General features: G+C 41.0%; 1 protein-coding gene across 3 annotated transcripts; it reads left to right on the top strand.

The window, feature by feature from the left end:
* The first annotated feature begins 406 nt into the window (after positions 1-406).
* sypl1 (synaptophysin-like 1) lies at positions 407-10597 on the top strand. 3 transcript variants are annotated; one of them, XM_047574595.1, is made up of 6 exons: positions 407-691; positions 1201-1390; positions 5768-5886; positions 5993-6197; positions 6278-6469; positions 8171-10597. In XM_047574595.1, exons 2-6 carry the CDS (start codon positions 1319-1321, stop codon positions 8300-8302), a joined length of 720 nt encoding a protein of 239 aa, XP_047430551.1. In that variant the 5' UTR covers positions 407-691; positions 1201-1318; the 3' UTR covers positions 8303-10597. The 3 variants fall into 3 exon arrangements, with proteins under 3 accessions (XP_047430551.1, XP_047430552.1, XP_047430550.1); XM_047574596.1 differs by having other exon boundaries at positions 407-861; XM_047574594.1 differs by having other exon boundaries at positions 407-1390.
* The last annotated feature ends 2370 nt before the right edge of the window (positions 10598-12967 follow it).

Here is a 12967-nt window from a genome sequence, read left to right as displayed (position 1 = left end):
TAGATATTAACATTTATATGAATATTTAGATGTAGAATATGGGACCTTTTATTCTAACCAAGACTGGCGAGATCCTAAATTATATCTTTCATTGCTGACTGAAAAAAAAACAACAACTTTTGCCTCTTTAAACTTTTAACATCTATATTTTTTTGTGTGGAAAAACGTACAGTGTAAGCTATACCACAAAATACAATTGGCGTAAATATCTGATTTAAAATGTAAGAATTCTTTTATCAAAATAATTGTTTCCAGAAAAATAGAAAAAATATAGATTATATACATTTTTGTTATTTATTTATTGTAATTTTTTTTTTTTTTTTTTTTTTTAGCAGCTTTAATGTCAGAAAATCAATGGACTCTCCCTTTAATCATTAAAGTTCTGTTCTGCCTGACGTTATGGGACAAATGCAAATAACCACCAGAAATACACTTTGTTTTATGACACCTGGGCCATCACTCTAAGACGTAGTTTAACTCATAGTTTCATCCGCGATAAACCTCTTTTCTTTTTGAGAGGGGAATTTTGACAGTCTGTGCCTTGCTCCAGGAGTCATATGACCCAGTCAGCAGCACCAAGGAGGCGTTAACTACTGCAAACTCAGCGAGGAGGAGGCAGCCTCCATATTCTAGCAGATGGGTCCAATGGAAACTCAATAGGGAACTTCCTAAACCCTGTGGTCCCTCGGAAGTGAGTTATCTAAAAGTTGTTTTGCGGAACCGAACCTACTCAGGTTACTTTGCATGGGGTTTCTGCGGTGAAAACTGAAAACCGTTACCTATATTGCAGCTGCAGGGCATTTTTGAATAGTCCTCGGGGGGTTTTCATGTTTGCCCCGTGAATGGAAAACTATTTTTCAGGTAGATTTGCGCTTCTGCATGTTGCATCAGTTCCCTGTAACTAAATATAAGCGACGCCAAAACGCAAAGCGAAGTTTGGCACACTTTACGCGCTTTATGTGCGCATCACCAAGCGGAGCGCAAGGAAATTCTCTCTTTTTTTTTCAAGCTACACTGCAAAAAAAGTAACCACATCGGTTTCTTTTTCCATTTCCATTTGTTGAAAAACAAAGGTTCTTGAATCAACCCGTGTTTTATTAAGTGTCGTGACCTCGTCTTCGTGGCTCAAACTTCCTCCTTTTCGGTGAAAAACTGGATTAAAAAACTCTTTTCAAATATCTTCGTCATTATTTCTTGCAGCGTCTGCAGCGAAACCACGTCATTCTCTTAGTCAACTCCCCCCATTTTCCTCCCCGCTGGACCACCATCCACAGTTTAGGCGCAACTGGATAAAGACTTTTGGATCAGAAGCGCAAACATGATGACCGGATTTCGGCTGAACTTGTCGCCCCTGAAGGAGCCCCTGGGCTTCGTCAAACTGGTGGAGTGGGTAAGTTACACGCAGTCACTGTGATCGTGTTTGAATGTTTGTGAGAGAGAGTGTGTGTCATTCCCAGTGGACAGGGAGGTTTAGTCCTTCTTTGGAGTTTCCCTTTTTTCCAGGCCAGTTTCACCCTTTAGTAAAAGGAATCTGCCTTAAATGGGAACTTAACAAAATACCTGCAAAGCACATGCACTTAAATTCATCACATATTCATACAAAGCAAGTTCTTCGTATCCACATATACAGTAGATTGAGATTTGCCACACTAATGCTGTCATACACATGAATACACATCATATAAAAGTAAATAATTTTTCCTTATAAGGCCAGAGGAATTAGAGAAAGAGGCTTTGCTCAACACAGAAAAGTCAGCAGGAGTCAGTTCAGATCAGTTATGTCCTGTGCTGGTTGCGTGGGCTTGCCCTCCAGACGGCAACAGTTACAGATTAATGCACCTCTTACTAATGATTTACCTCTGGATAAATTGAAATATTTCTCTTGCACTGAACCCAGAGGCTTTCAAGTGTGTCGCGGGAGAGCGTGCAACACTTTTTCAACTGAAAGTCCAGCCATCAGTCCTGCTAAACATAACTGGGTCAGTGAGAGTAATGCAGCCACAGTTTTTTCTCAGCTGTTCTATTTTCTTATAATACACACATGCAGAGCTGTATAGCGGCAGCAACACACAGTCATCTGACTCAGGACCGGACGGTGTGTGTGTCCCTAAGAGTTGGCCTTACATAACAGCTTATTTAATACAAAATATTACGAGGGGCTGCTGGGTGATAAGTTGTTTGCGCACATTCACAGGAAAGGTGGTTGATCATTTCCTGGCCAAAGGTAGAAGAAGTCTACCCAGATCTGTACATTGAGTCCAACAGCCGTAGAGCGCAGGGGATGGCGTCGATTCTGGGTGTGTCCTCTGCTTCAATTGTCCTTTCATCTCTGGTTCAAAGAATCTCACCCACTGTTACAAATTGCCGGAGAAATCTCTTGGGATCGGCCTAAAAGAATGGCAAGATTTGTCCTTAATCGGCTTCTCGTCAGGGCCCTCAGGAGTTTAGGGCGTCTTCCTGGGAGATAACTCTTTCTGGGGCACCTTTGTGCCATTGATTATCGCCGATCTCATCGATGGTCTACTGGGTAGTGACGGCAACCGCCTCTTCCAGGAGGAGGAGGAGGGCTGTCCTTCACGCTCCCTTTGGCGTGTTTGAATTCAGCGCGCCACCTACTCAACACATTGCGGGAAGTGTCGCCTTTCCCTAGCGTTGCCACCGTTGGGTACTAACCCCCACGAGACCTAGGTAATAGATGACTGCACAAAGGCCATCCACAGCAAGTTCCATAACCTATAACAGACACACCCCCAAAGGAGGTCAACTTAATGTGCAGGTAGAGCTGTACAACCTTCATAGCTTAGGGCATGAACTCTTCATTCACCTTTCATAAAGGTGGTGCTACACTGAATAATATTAAGTCTGGGAGTTTGGGTCCTCAGCAGGTTTTAATCACTAAATATATCATTGAATACTTGAACAAGTATTTGAACACACACTGGCTTCCATTGTATGAGTTGCTTACATAGGTGGCGTCTTGTCCGACACGTAGCCAAACACTACTTCCTGTTTTAAATGCTACAATTCTGCCCCATTCACTCAGCATTTGGAGTAATGATAACATGAACTCTTGCACTCTTTCTGACCACCCTTGTGTTTTTGCAAGGAAACACAATGGCTAAAATAGACACATCCTCCAGCGGGTTTGAGGTTTTTGGTCAGACTGACCTGGACTTCTGAATCAGGACCAGAGGAACGTTATTCCGCCTCTGACACGAGTAGCTGCTGCGTGTGCAAGTTCGGCCTCCCAGCTTGATTGAGAGCTGCAGTTTCGGGAACGCTCACAAATTGGTAGTGAGGGGGTTGCGGATGTCTGGTGATGCCAACAAAAAGACCGGTAAGCTAGGGCAGCGTGTCCACACAGACTTCGGCGGCGGCGCTGTTTGGATTAATTGGCAGGAATAGAGGAGGAAATGGTAATACTGAGGACGTGACAAAACTCTCAGCCCTTGCGTGTGGAGTCAATTATACTTAAAAATAAAACATAAAAAGTGTTCACTCCGTGCTGGCTGCTACAGTCGTCCATGCTGTTGCCACATGACCTCGTAGTGATGGGGGTGACAAAATCGTTGAAAGGAATGCGGGAAAAGTCGCTTGCTGGTTGAGCGTAGCCAGAAAAACAGGAAGTGGCAGCCAGTGACATCTGGAGGAACATCTGGAGAGAGGCCTGGAGGTGTGTGTGTGTGTGTGTGTGTGTGCCAGTGTACAGTGCGGGGGGGTCTGTAGTGGTGTGAAGCTAAAGCTAAAGCTGTCGTAAGCATTTTTCAGTGGGAGCATTTGTGGCGCGGCTGTGCTGATGAAACAGAATTTAAGAGGTCGGTTTAAAAGAAAATGTTTGGCGTGTCCTCGTAGATGAAGATGAAGATGTCTTTCATGATATTATCCACTTCCTGTTTACTGCACGCTGTCTGCCACGGTAAAAATTCCTCAGAACGCTTTAAAATCTTGATTTACATGATCCGTATTCTTGTTTTATTGCCATATCAGTATTTTACTTTCTATTGGTAGTGGGTCAGCCTTAGCCTATAGACATACACCAATCAGTCACAACATTATGACATGAAAACACCACAAGGTGTTGACCTGGACTCCACATACACTAGAACCCAAACTGATCTGAAGTATCTGTGGGCAGATCCACAGAGGAACCTCCCCTCAACCCATAGGACCCAAAGGTCCCCACTAACAACATCCTGTTACCAGACACCACAGGACACCCTCAGAAGACCCAGGTCCATTCTCTAATGAGCTACATCTGTTTTGGAGGCACAAGGGTACACACAAAATATCAGGCTGGTGGTCATAAACAAAAACTAATTACGTAAGTTTCATGTGATAGATTCTCTTGGTATTTTAAGAAATCTGCAACAAGTCTTTTGATCTTAAGATAACAGGAAAAATTAACTTGTGATCTGGTGGCTAACAACAACATTGTTTTGGTTTATGGTCGCCCTCTTCATGTCTACTTTCTTTCCCACAACTACTACATAACCAGTGTCAGCCTGGAGGCTATTCCCCGCAACAATTCCCCGCTATTCTGCGCAATTTGTCATTGACAAACAAAAAAATACCATCGACAGTGTCCAAGTAGTCTTTCAGGTCAACAGGTCAAAAATTTAAAACGTTTAAACCAGTGAATAAATAAAAACAGTAGTTCCCATTTCATTTTCTGTTGAATCACTACTGGCATTTCACCTTTTATTCTGAAAAGAGCCTGGAACTGAACAGTAAATGTTGCGTTGTACGTACTTTAATGAGCAGCCCGCCTCAACATAATATTTAAACCAGCTTCACAGCCCACATACAAAGCAAGCTACTAACTGGTGAACCTAATTTGGTATTTAGCTGCCAAAGACCCAAGTACTTCCCTCAAGAGTTGACAAAACAGAGCGAGGATTACTCTCTTTACAGCCTAATATCCGCTAGACGTGCTCAACCTTTTAAGGTCAGTGTTGCATTTAAAGGCTTTTGCACTGCCCCGAGGTGAAAATCAATAAATGCAGGTTTAAGATGTTTTTGGGAAACAGCCAAGTATGTGGAAATGTAATCTTTGGGGCTTTTGCTTTGACTGGATTCCAATATTCATTTTGTATGATAAGCATATTATAATCAGTACCTGCAAGGCATAGAGAAGGTGAGCTAAAGGCCTGTTTGCTTTTCTTGCGGCAGAAACAAAAAAGTAGCTCAGTGTTTATCGGCGTACTGTTAAATCTCTGAGTCGTCTTGTGGTGTAACGCGTCCACGCTGATGCTGGTCATGGTTTCCGTTGCACATTTTCACGCCAGATCGTCTTCACCCATGTGCGTTGTAAAGTGAGAGCTTGAATGAGCTTTGCACGCGGATGTGAGTTACAGGATCGTCTGTTTTCCGCCTTCTGCAGTTGGACGGCAGCCGCCCTGACTGAAAGAATTCGGTTTGTGTTGGTTTTAAGGAGAGCATTAGTGTCACATGGTCGACGCACTGAATCAGATGCCTTTCTCCGAGAAAGAATTCAGGAGCTGAATGGCAGCATTAGCGCCACATGTTTAAGAGAGAGGTCATGCTGTCGCTAAAAGACCTCAATTGTTTCGTCGAGGTTTGTGAAACGATCATTAAAAAAAAAAAAACCCTGGATACTCTTTCAGAAAAAAAAGAGCTCATGATCCTGTCATATTTTCAGCTCATTTGTTTTATGTGTGCTGCTCTGTGAATGCATCTACATCTAATCTCCACTGTCTTGAAGCCCAGTCACGTCTCTCCTCTCTCTTGCTCTATCCTGTCCGAACAGCTCACGGCCATATTTGCCTTCGGATGCTGCGGTGGATTCTCTGGGAAGAACCTCATATCAATCTTCTGCGGCAATGACAGGAACGAAACTCTCAACGCCAACTTTCACTACCCATTCAGGTGCGGATTTCAACGCCTTTCGCTCATTTTCTGCATGTTTTTTTTTGTTTGTTTTTTTAAATAAAATATCGAATGCAGCATTTAATTGAACGGTCACTTTGACCAGGTTGAGCCAGGTCGCACTCGTGGATGGAAACACGACCCTCTGCAACCAGTCTGTCTCGACGACACACATGGTGGGAGACTCGGCCTCCTCCGCCGAGTTCTTCGTAGGCATCGGCATCGTCTGCTTCCTCTACAGCATGGCGGCTCTGCTGGTTTACTTAGGCTACATGCACGTCTACAAGGACTCTGACTTTGGACCCATTTTTGTGAGTATACTTTACTTCTAGTAGACGTCCAGCAGACAAAATTAAAGCGGACTGAGAAGGTTTCCTTTCTTTCTCCCTAGGACTTTGTCATTACAGCAATCCTGGTCTTCCTGTGGCTGGTGTGTTCGTCCGCCTGGGCGAAGGGGCTGCAGAACGTGAAGGATGCCACGGGCACCGACGGCATCAGTGGCACGTTGGCGCTCTGCAAGGGCACCAACATCACCTGCGAGGTCACGGAGTTTGCCAACATGCGCACCCTCAACATATCTGTGGTGAGATGAAATGTTGAGCGACGCTCGGTCGCCAGCGTCAAGTCCGTACGCACACAAGTGGTCAATAGAAAGGCCTCTTTGATTCTGGCAGCGACCCATTGCCTTGTTTCGTGCAATACTGCGCTAACAGGCAGCAGCATAAACACGACGAGCAGTCATGAGACACTGAGCCATTACGATTTCATTTTACCCGGAAACTTCCACTGTGCCCTGTTAAGTTAAGTTTGCGTCACATCAAACGCTGTGAACCTGTAAAGTCCAGATCAAGGTTGAGCTTTTAGCCATGCTAGCGCCGTGGCTAAAGGGATGGGGATGTCGATTTGTCAGCGTGTTAGACCGTGGAGTGAAGGATTGCTACCATAAATCTTTGTCACCATTTGATGACATTGGATATCCCCTGAGAAAACTTAAATACAGTTAAATTTTGTCATATCCAAAAAGTGTTTTAAAAAAAAACACTGAAAATCAACAAGTGCAAGTTTTTAAATTTTTTGGAAAATATTAGCAGCGAAAACATGACAACTTGTGGTCTTGAATACCACAAAAGGGCTCCTCTCACGGACACAGTAAGCACAAGCTCATTTGAAGGCAGCCTAAATCACATGACGTTGGTAATCCTTATGTTCACACTATAAAATCTGTCTCCTCCGACATGTTAGCGTGCTGACTATAGCATTTAGCACAAAGCACCGCTGTGTCTTGAGACAGGCTAATAAACAATAATGTCAGCATTGTCATTATTTTTACTGATCAAATCTGATGGTTAGTCGCAGTAGAAGAAATCCCGAATAAAATAATTACATTTCTATTGGTTTTAAGGGGACTACTGGCGTGACGAGGCTTGCAAGCTGAATAGAATTGCTTTTATGCTCTTGCAAGCCACATTTTTATAAGAGCGGCCATCTTTCCAGATCATTAAGCGAGAGAAGAGAAAACTCCTGTGCAATGGACTTTAACGATCCTTCCTGGAAATTAAACATTTCTGTTCTTAGACGCACATCAGCTAATGTCATTATGCATTTAACCAATTAGAAGTGAACACCAGACTGCAATATGCAACAACGGTACTAATACACGTGAAGTTAAAATCCAAAAATCCCATTTTTCATCAAGACCGCAGTAATATTATTATACTTATGGTGAAGCTCATTATATTTTCAGGTATCTAGGTTTCTGCATAAGAGTGAGTCTAGTTACAGCAGGTTATGATCATGACTGTCGGGAATATTGGGCGATGCATGGCTGATCCCAATTATAACATAAAGTGTCAACTTATCATTGAGACCTTCTCTGTGATGTAAAGATCCAAAAACCTTCACATATTTTCAGTAACAGATTGCAATTACCGAATCCAGCTCATACTTCAACCTACTCCATATTATAAAGCATAGGTCTTCAACAGGGAGTCCGTGCCCCCTAGGGGGTCTGTGGAGGTACTGCAGTGGGAGGATCACATAATCTTTGGTTGATTAGACATTTTTATATATATTTTTTAATTTTCCCCCACAAATTTAAATACACATTAACACGAATCCAACATATTTTAGTAAAGAAAGAAGGGAATGCAACATGATTGCTGACGCATTGCTTCAGCCTTCCAGTGCTCTTCCATCACATCATGTATATTAACGCAACGCTAATGCTAAATACTTGATTTTGGGGCATTATTAACGTGTCGTTATTTTGTTCCTCTTTCTCTAGGTTTTTGGTTACCTCAACATGTTTGTGTGGGCGGGCAATGCCTGGTTTGTGTACAAGGAGACCCGCTGGCACTCCCAGAAATTCTCATCCCAACCTGGACCCGGAAGGCAGCAGGTCCCTGCACCGATCTAACATAAACGATGCCATACGAAAAAGACGCCACAGAAAAAAGAAAAAAAAAAGTCATAGGCAAAAATTCACACTCTTCTCACACACGCACACACATTCAATATGCATACATGTAAAAAAGTGTGCACGAAGACATGTTTATACACACAAAAATGGTCTCAGAATAAGTTGAAAATGCACAAATTTGGACCTTATCAATACTGTTGTGTAGCTACAGTGGTATGCAAAGTGGATTTTTTAACCAAATATTTAATATTTGATTTGTTGATCTTGCACACTCACAGCAAACTGGTTGTTAAAGAAATGTTCGTTTCCCCAAATATTTCCTCTACATCCCTGCAGCGGTAGGACAATTGGGGAAAGATACTATACTATAGCAACACCAATGCAATTAGTATGTCAAGTACTTTTGAATGTTTCTTATGGTTTAGCTAGCAGATAAATGCAAACCATGACCAAATGTGTCGACCAAATGTTTAGGAAGCTTGTGTTTAGATTGAGAGGTTTTCTCACTAGACTGTTTTCACTTTTGTGTGAAGCGATTTTATAAAAAAATGAACTTTTGTTACATTAATGCCCTAATCAGTACCAGGTAAAGCTCTCTGTATTTCGCTATATACCAGAGATTTAAAGCTGGCAGAGACAGCTGAGACTACAGTAGCTAGGAGTTTAATGGATCCCACAGTGAGGGGGAAAAAGTTACTAATGTAACCACGGTCCTATGATTTCAGTAGACTCTGGTGGTAAAGAAGAATTAAATGGAATCTGGGAAGCGTCCAAAAAGTCTTTAATTGCATGCAGATGAATGTCAGGTACTTTGAACCCATCTCTTTCTCTGTAACATCAAGCTGAGCATTTGGAAGTAGATTTACATTTACATAAGCGTCTGCCGGTAGGAAGGTGTGCTCAAGGTTTTCAGGGTAAAATAGATGGTAATACTATTTACTGTGAGGCATAATGCCATAATACTATATAATAAGGCTTCTTAAAGGATGGAAAAATCCATATTCAGCCCCATGTGTTGTCTAATGATTACAACATGTTTTGAATTAGGATGTTTGTTACTGAGCGGAAAATGTTCAGTAGCAGACTCTAAACTCTGTTCTAACATCTCAGGTAGTTGGTAGGACAGTAAACAGAAGCTCCAAACCACATTAGAAGATGTGTTCCCAGATTGTGAGTTGATTAAAGTATTATTTAGTTACTTTGTTATTATTCTGACTTAGAAATAAGAAGTTGAGTCATAAATTTGAGATACCTATTGTTTCAAATCCATTTAATGTATAGTAAATTTGATGAAAATAGACAAAAAGTGTTATTTGTTTTGCACGTTTGTTATTTGAAGAATCAAGCTGTTCACTCCGATATTATTTATTTCATTTAAATTTATTGGCTAGTTACGGCGTTCACCCTTTAGTGGCCCCTAGTGGCCGATGGCAGGAATTGCAGTACCTTTACGAAGCTGAACTCCAATTATGTATGTGATGTCCTCGCTTCATATGAGGTGCCTTTATTAAACCTTTCTTCAAATATCTATGCACACGAACTCTTTAATTTTTTTTTGCTTATAAACTAAACTTGTGCAAAGTGGCCTCCAGCTCATTTTGGAAGGAGTGTAGCTCGTACCATTAGTGTGTGATGCTTTTGTGCACAGTGCATTCATGTGGTGCTTCATAGGAATTTAATGCAAGTCTTTTAAAGCACTGTGAGTCCATGAACTTCAGAGATGGGTACTTTATTAGTCTGGGACATATTTCTGTCTGTGCGAATGCAGCCTTTTTTTCTTTTTTTTTTTTTTTTTTTGAGGTACCAGCTGTAAAAGATGAATCCTTCCATGTCCTTCTGTTGTAATAGCAATCTTTACCGTGTATTTGTCATTTTTCAGCATTCATTTTGAAAAAAAAAAACTAAATTCTGCCAAAGCACTATTTTCTTTTTTCCATGTTTCCATGTTGTTCTCCATTTTTTAATCTGTGTTTTAAGAACCGTGTCATATTTTTATATTGTTTTTCATTTTCATTTACATTGTGTAGATGGTTAGTCTTTGATTTTGTTTTAATGTAGTAACAATGTACGTAGTAGGATTATGTAAATTCCCTTTAACTTTATCCCAAAGACAAATGGAACCGGAAGTGTGCGTGGTATACTGGCTATGCCTCCACACTCCTGTGATCATCCTCTGATCGGCTATCAGCTCTGTTTATGATTTCATTGGACCTGCCAAATTGTCTTAATGAAGAGAGGTTTGCTCTGTGTGATATTTTCAATAAAAAGTAATGATTTTTTTTTTTCCATTGATCTCTCGAGTGATTGTATTGTTCGTCTGCCTAATTTCTGTCTTCCTTAAAGAAGTCATGCCCTATGCACAAAACAGACAGTTTCAATAAAATGTTAGATATTTTTGGTTGCGCTCATTTTTTGCAAGAAAATTGTGGTCCAGGTTTAGACAAAAAAATATGTGTGTTTCCTGGTTTGTTCTTATGAATCTCTCATTGGTCCCGTGACCTCAATGATTACTGAGTGTGGAAACAAACACTGCATTGTGAGAAGAGTCGTCCTGTGTATGTGTGTGGGTGATTCAGTGGGAAATAGGAAGACACTCATGTGTGTTTGTAAAAGACATGTCTGGCTATGTTAGAAATTAGCGTTATGCAAATAAAACTGATATGAATTATCAACTTTTATTTGTGCGTGTGCCTGTGTGTGTGTGTGTGTGTGTGTGTGTGTGTGTGTGTGTGTGTGCGCCTGACCTGATTTAACACATCAACCAATGCAGGTCATTTCCTGCCACTCATTTCCTCTTACCCTCCACCCATTTCTGACTTTCTCACATCTTTTCTGATTAAGAGAAGTAAAAGATCTCTCTTGTGTGTCACGTAGAACCTGAATCCTTTTGTGACATTCAGGGTTTACGAGACTCAATCGATTAGCTGTAAGGTGGATGTGTGCGGAGAGTGCTCAATAATTATTTTGCAGGGATTATTTTTGCTTAATTATTTGTTTGATTCCTACATCATTATTCCTGGGAAATCCATTTTTATTTTCTTTCTGAATAAGACTAATCCATACGTCATCTTTTATTTCCTGGTTGTTTCTTTCACTTTGCACGCAAAGTGCAGGTTCAGTTTTCAGCCACAAGAGGTCAATGTAGTGCCATGAACTCAGCAATGTCTCGCCAGGTGAATTCAAGGGGATTTATTTGATTGAGATTCTCACTTTGGAAGTACATATGTGATGTAAATAAAACCTCCACAGAAGACAGACATGCTGGTTTTCTGTTAACTCTGTCACTTAAGAAGATGACCTTAAAATGTTTAGTAGTTTCACTGGTACTTTTCTCACGGTATTAATGCAAAAGGGGACTGACAGCATTGTATATTCATTCACATGGCAACCAATGTTGTTACAGAACATTCCAACTGAATATATAAAAATAAAAATTTCTTTCACGCCACCAAAATACCCTTAGTTGTCCCCAACTACTGGTCATGTGAGGTGCCTCACATGCATAATGCTGCTGCTTTGGCCTGGATCTGCATGTTTCCAATCCGTTGAGCCGCATGTTTCTAGTCTTTGGAGGTGCATGTTTCTGATCAGTTGAGCTGTATGTTTCTGATCTGTTTCTGATATGTTGGGCTGGATGTGTCTGATCTATTGTGTTGTATGTTTCTGATCTGTCAAGCTGTATGTTTCTAGTCTTTAGAGCTGCTTGTTTCCAATCTGTTTTTGTTTGTAATCTTTGGAGCTGTATGTTTCTGATCTGTTTCTGTTTCTGATCTGATGAGCTGTATGTTTCCAATCTTTGGAGCTGTCTCTTTCTTATCTGTTGAGCTGTATGTTTCTGATCTTTGGAGCTATATGTTTCTGATCTGTTGCACTATATGTTTCTCATCTGTGTCCGTTCCTGATCTGTTGAGCTGTATGTTTCCGATCTTTGCAGCTGTCTCTTTCTTATCTGTTGAGCTGTATGTTTCCGATCTTTGCAGCTGTCTCTTTCTTATCTGTTTAGCTGTATGTTTCTGATCTTTGGAGCTGCATGTTTCTGATCTGTTACTGTTTCCAATCTTTGGGGCTGTATGTTTGTAGTCTTTGATGTTGGGCCCAGTCAACCGCTGATGTGTTCATTGCTTACACTATAGTGTAATAGTGTAATAAACTATAGTTTATTCCAACGTAACCTAACTATCATTCATACTTTTCTGATCTGCATGTGATACGTACACATTATGCCGACGTACTTGCTTGTAATGTCTGTCATCACTGACATAGTTTTCTTGTCTGAGCACACTGAGCTGTTCAATAATCCATCCTTCCTACCCATTATGAATCTTACATGTACCATGCATCATTTATAAGTATCGTTTATTCTTGTATTATGTATCTTGTTTGTGTCTTGCTTCTGAATCTCTCTCCTTTCACTTCTGTCCCACCTTCCTTATTTCCGTCCATCTCGGTCCATTCACCGCAAAGTGAAACCAAACTCAGGGAGAACGCATCGCCATTCCCACAATAAAACCTTTTAAATTTTATTGCTGTAACCTTACAATATTAACCGAGTCATTAACATCTTAATAGTACATGATTAATGAGTTTTATTGTTATTCATACTTCTGCCCTCACCTTTCCAAAATCAATTACACTGACTCCTTTGCAACTTCCTGCCAAGCC

Source organism: Mugil cephalus, chromosome 22 (genome assembly GCF_022458985.1).
Source record: "Mugil cephalus isolate CIBA_MC_2020 chromosome 22, CIBA_Mcephalus_1.1, whole genome shotgun sequence".
In the NCBI taxonomy this organism is placed as follows: domain Eukaryota; kingdom Metazoa; phylum Chordata; class Actinopteri; order Mugiliformes; family Mugilidae; genus Mugil; species Mugil cephalus.
The sequence above is the reverse complement of the archived record's forward strand: the minus strand, read 5'-3'. Positions and strand labels throughout refer to the sequence as shown.

Coding starts and splice junctions, on each gene's coding strand:
- sypl1 (XM_047574595.1), top strand. CDS start 1,319: ATGATGACCGGATTTCGGCTGAACTTGTCGCCCCTGAAGGAGCCCCTG. Junction 5,887..5,992: donor AACTTTCACTACCCATTCAG/GTGCGGATTTCA, acceptor CACTTTGACCAG/GTTGAGCCAGGTCGCACTCG. Junction 6,470..8,170: donor GCACCCTCAACATATCTGTG/GTGAGATGAAAT, acceptor CTCTTTCTCTAG/GTTTTTGGTTACCTCAACAT.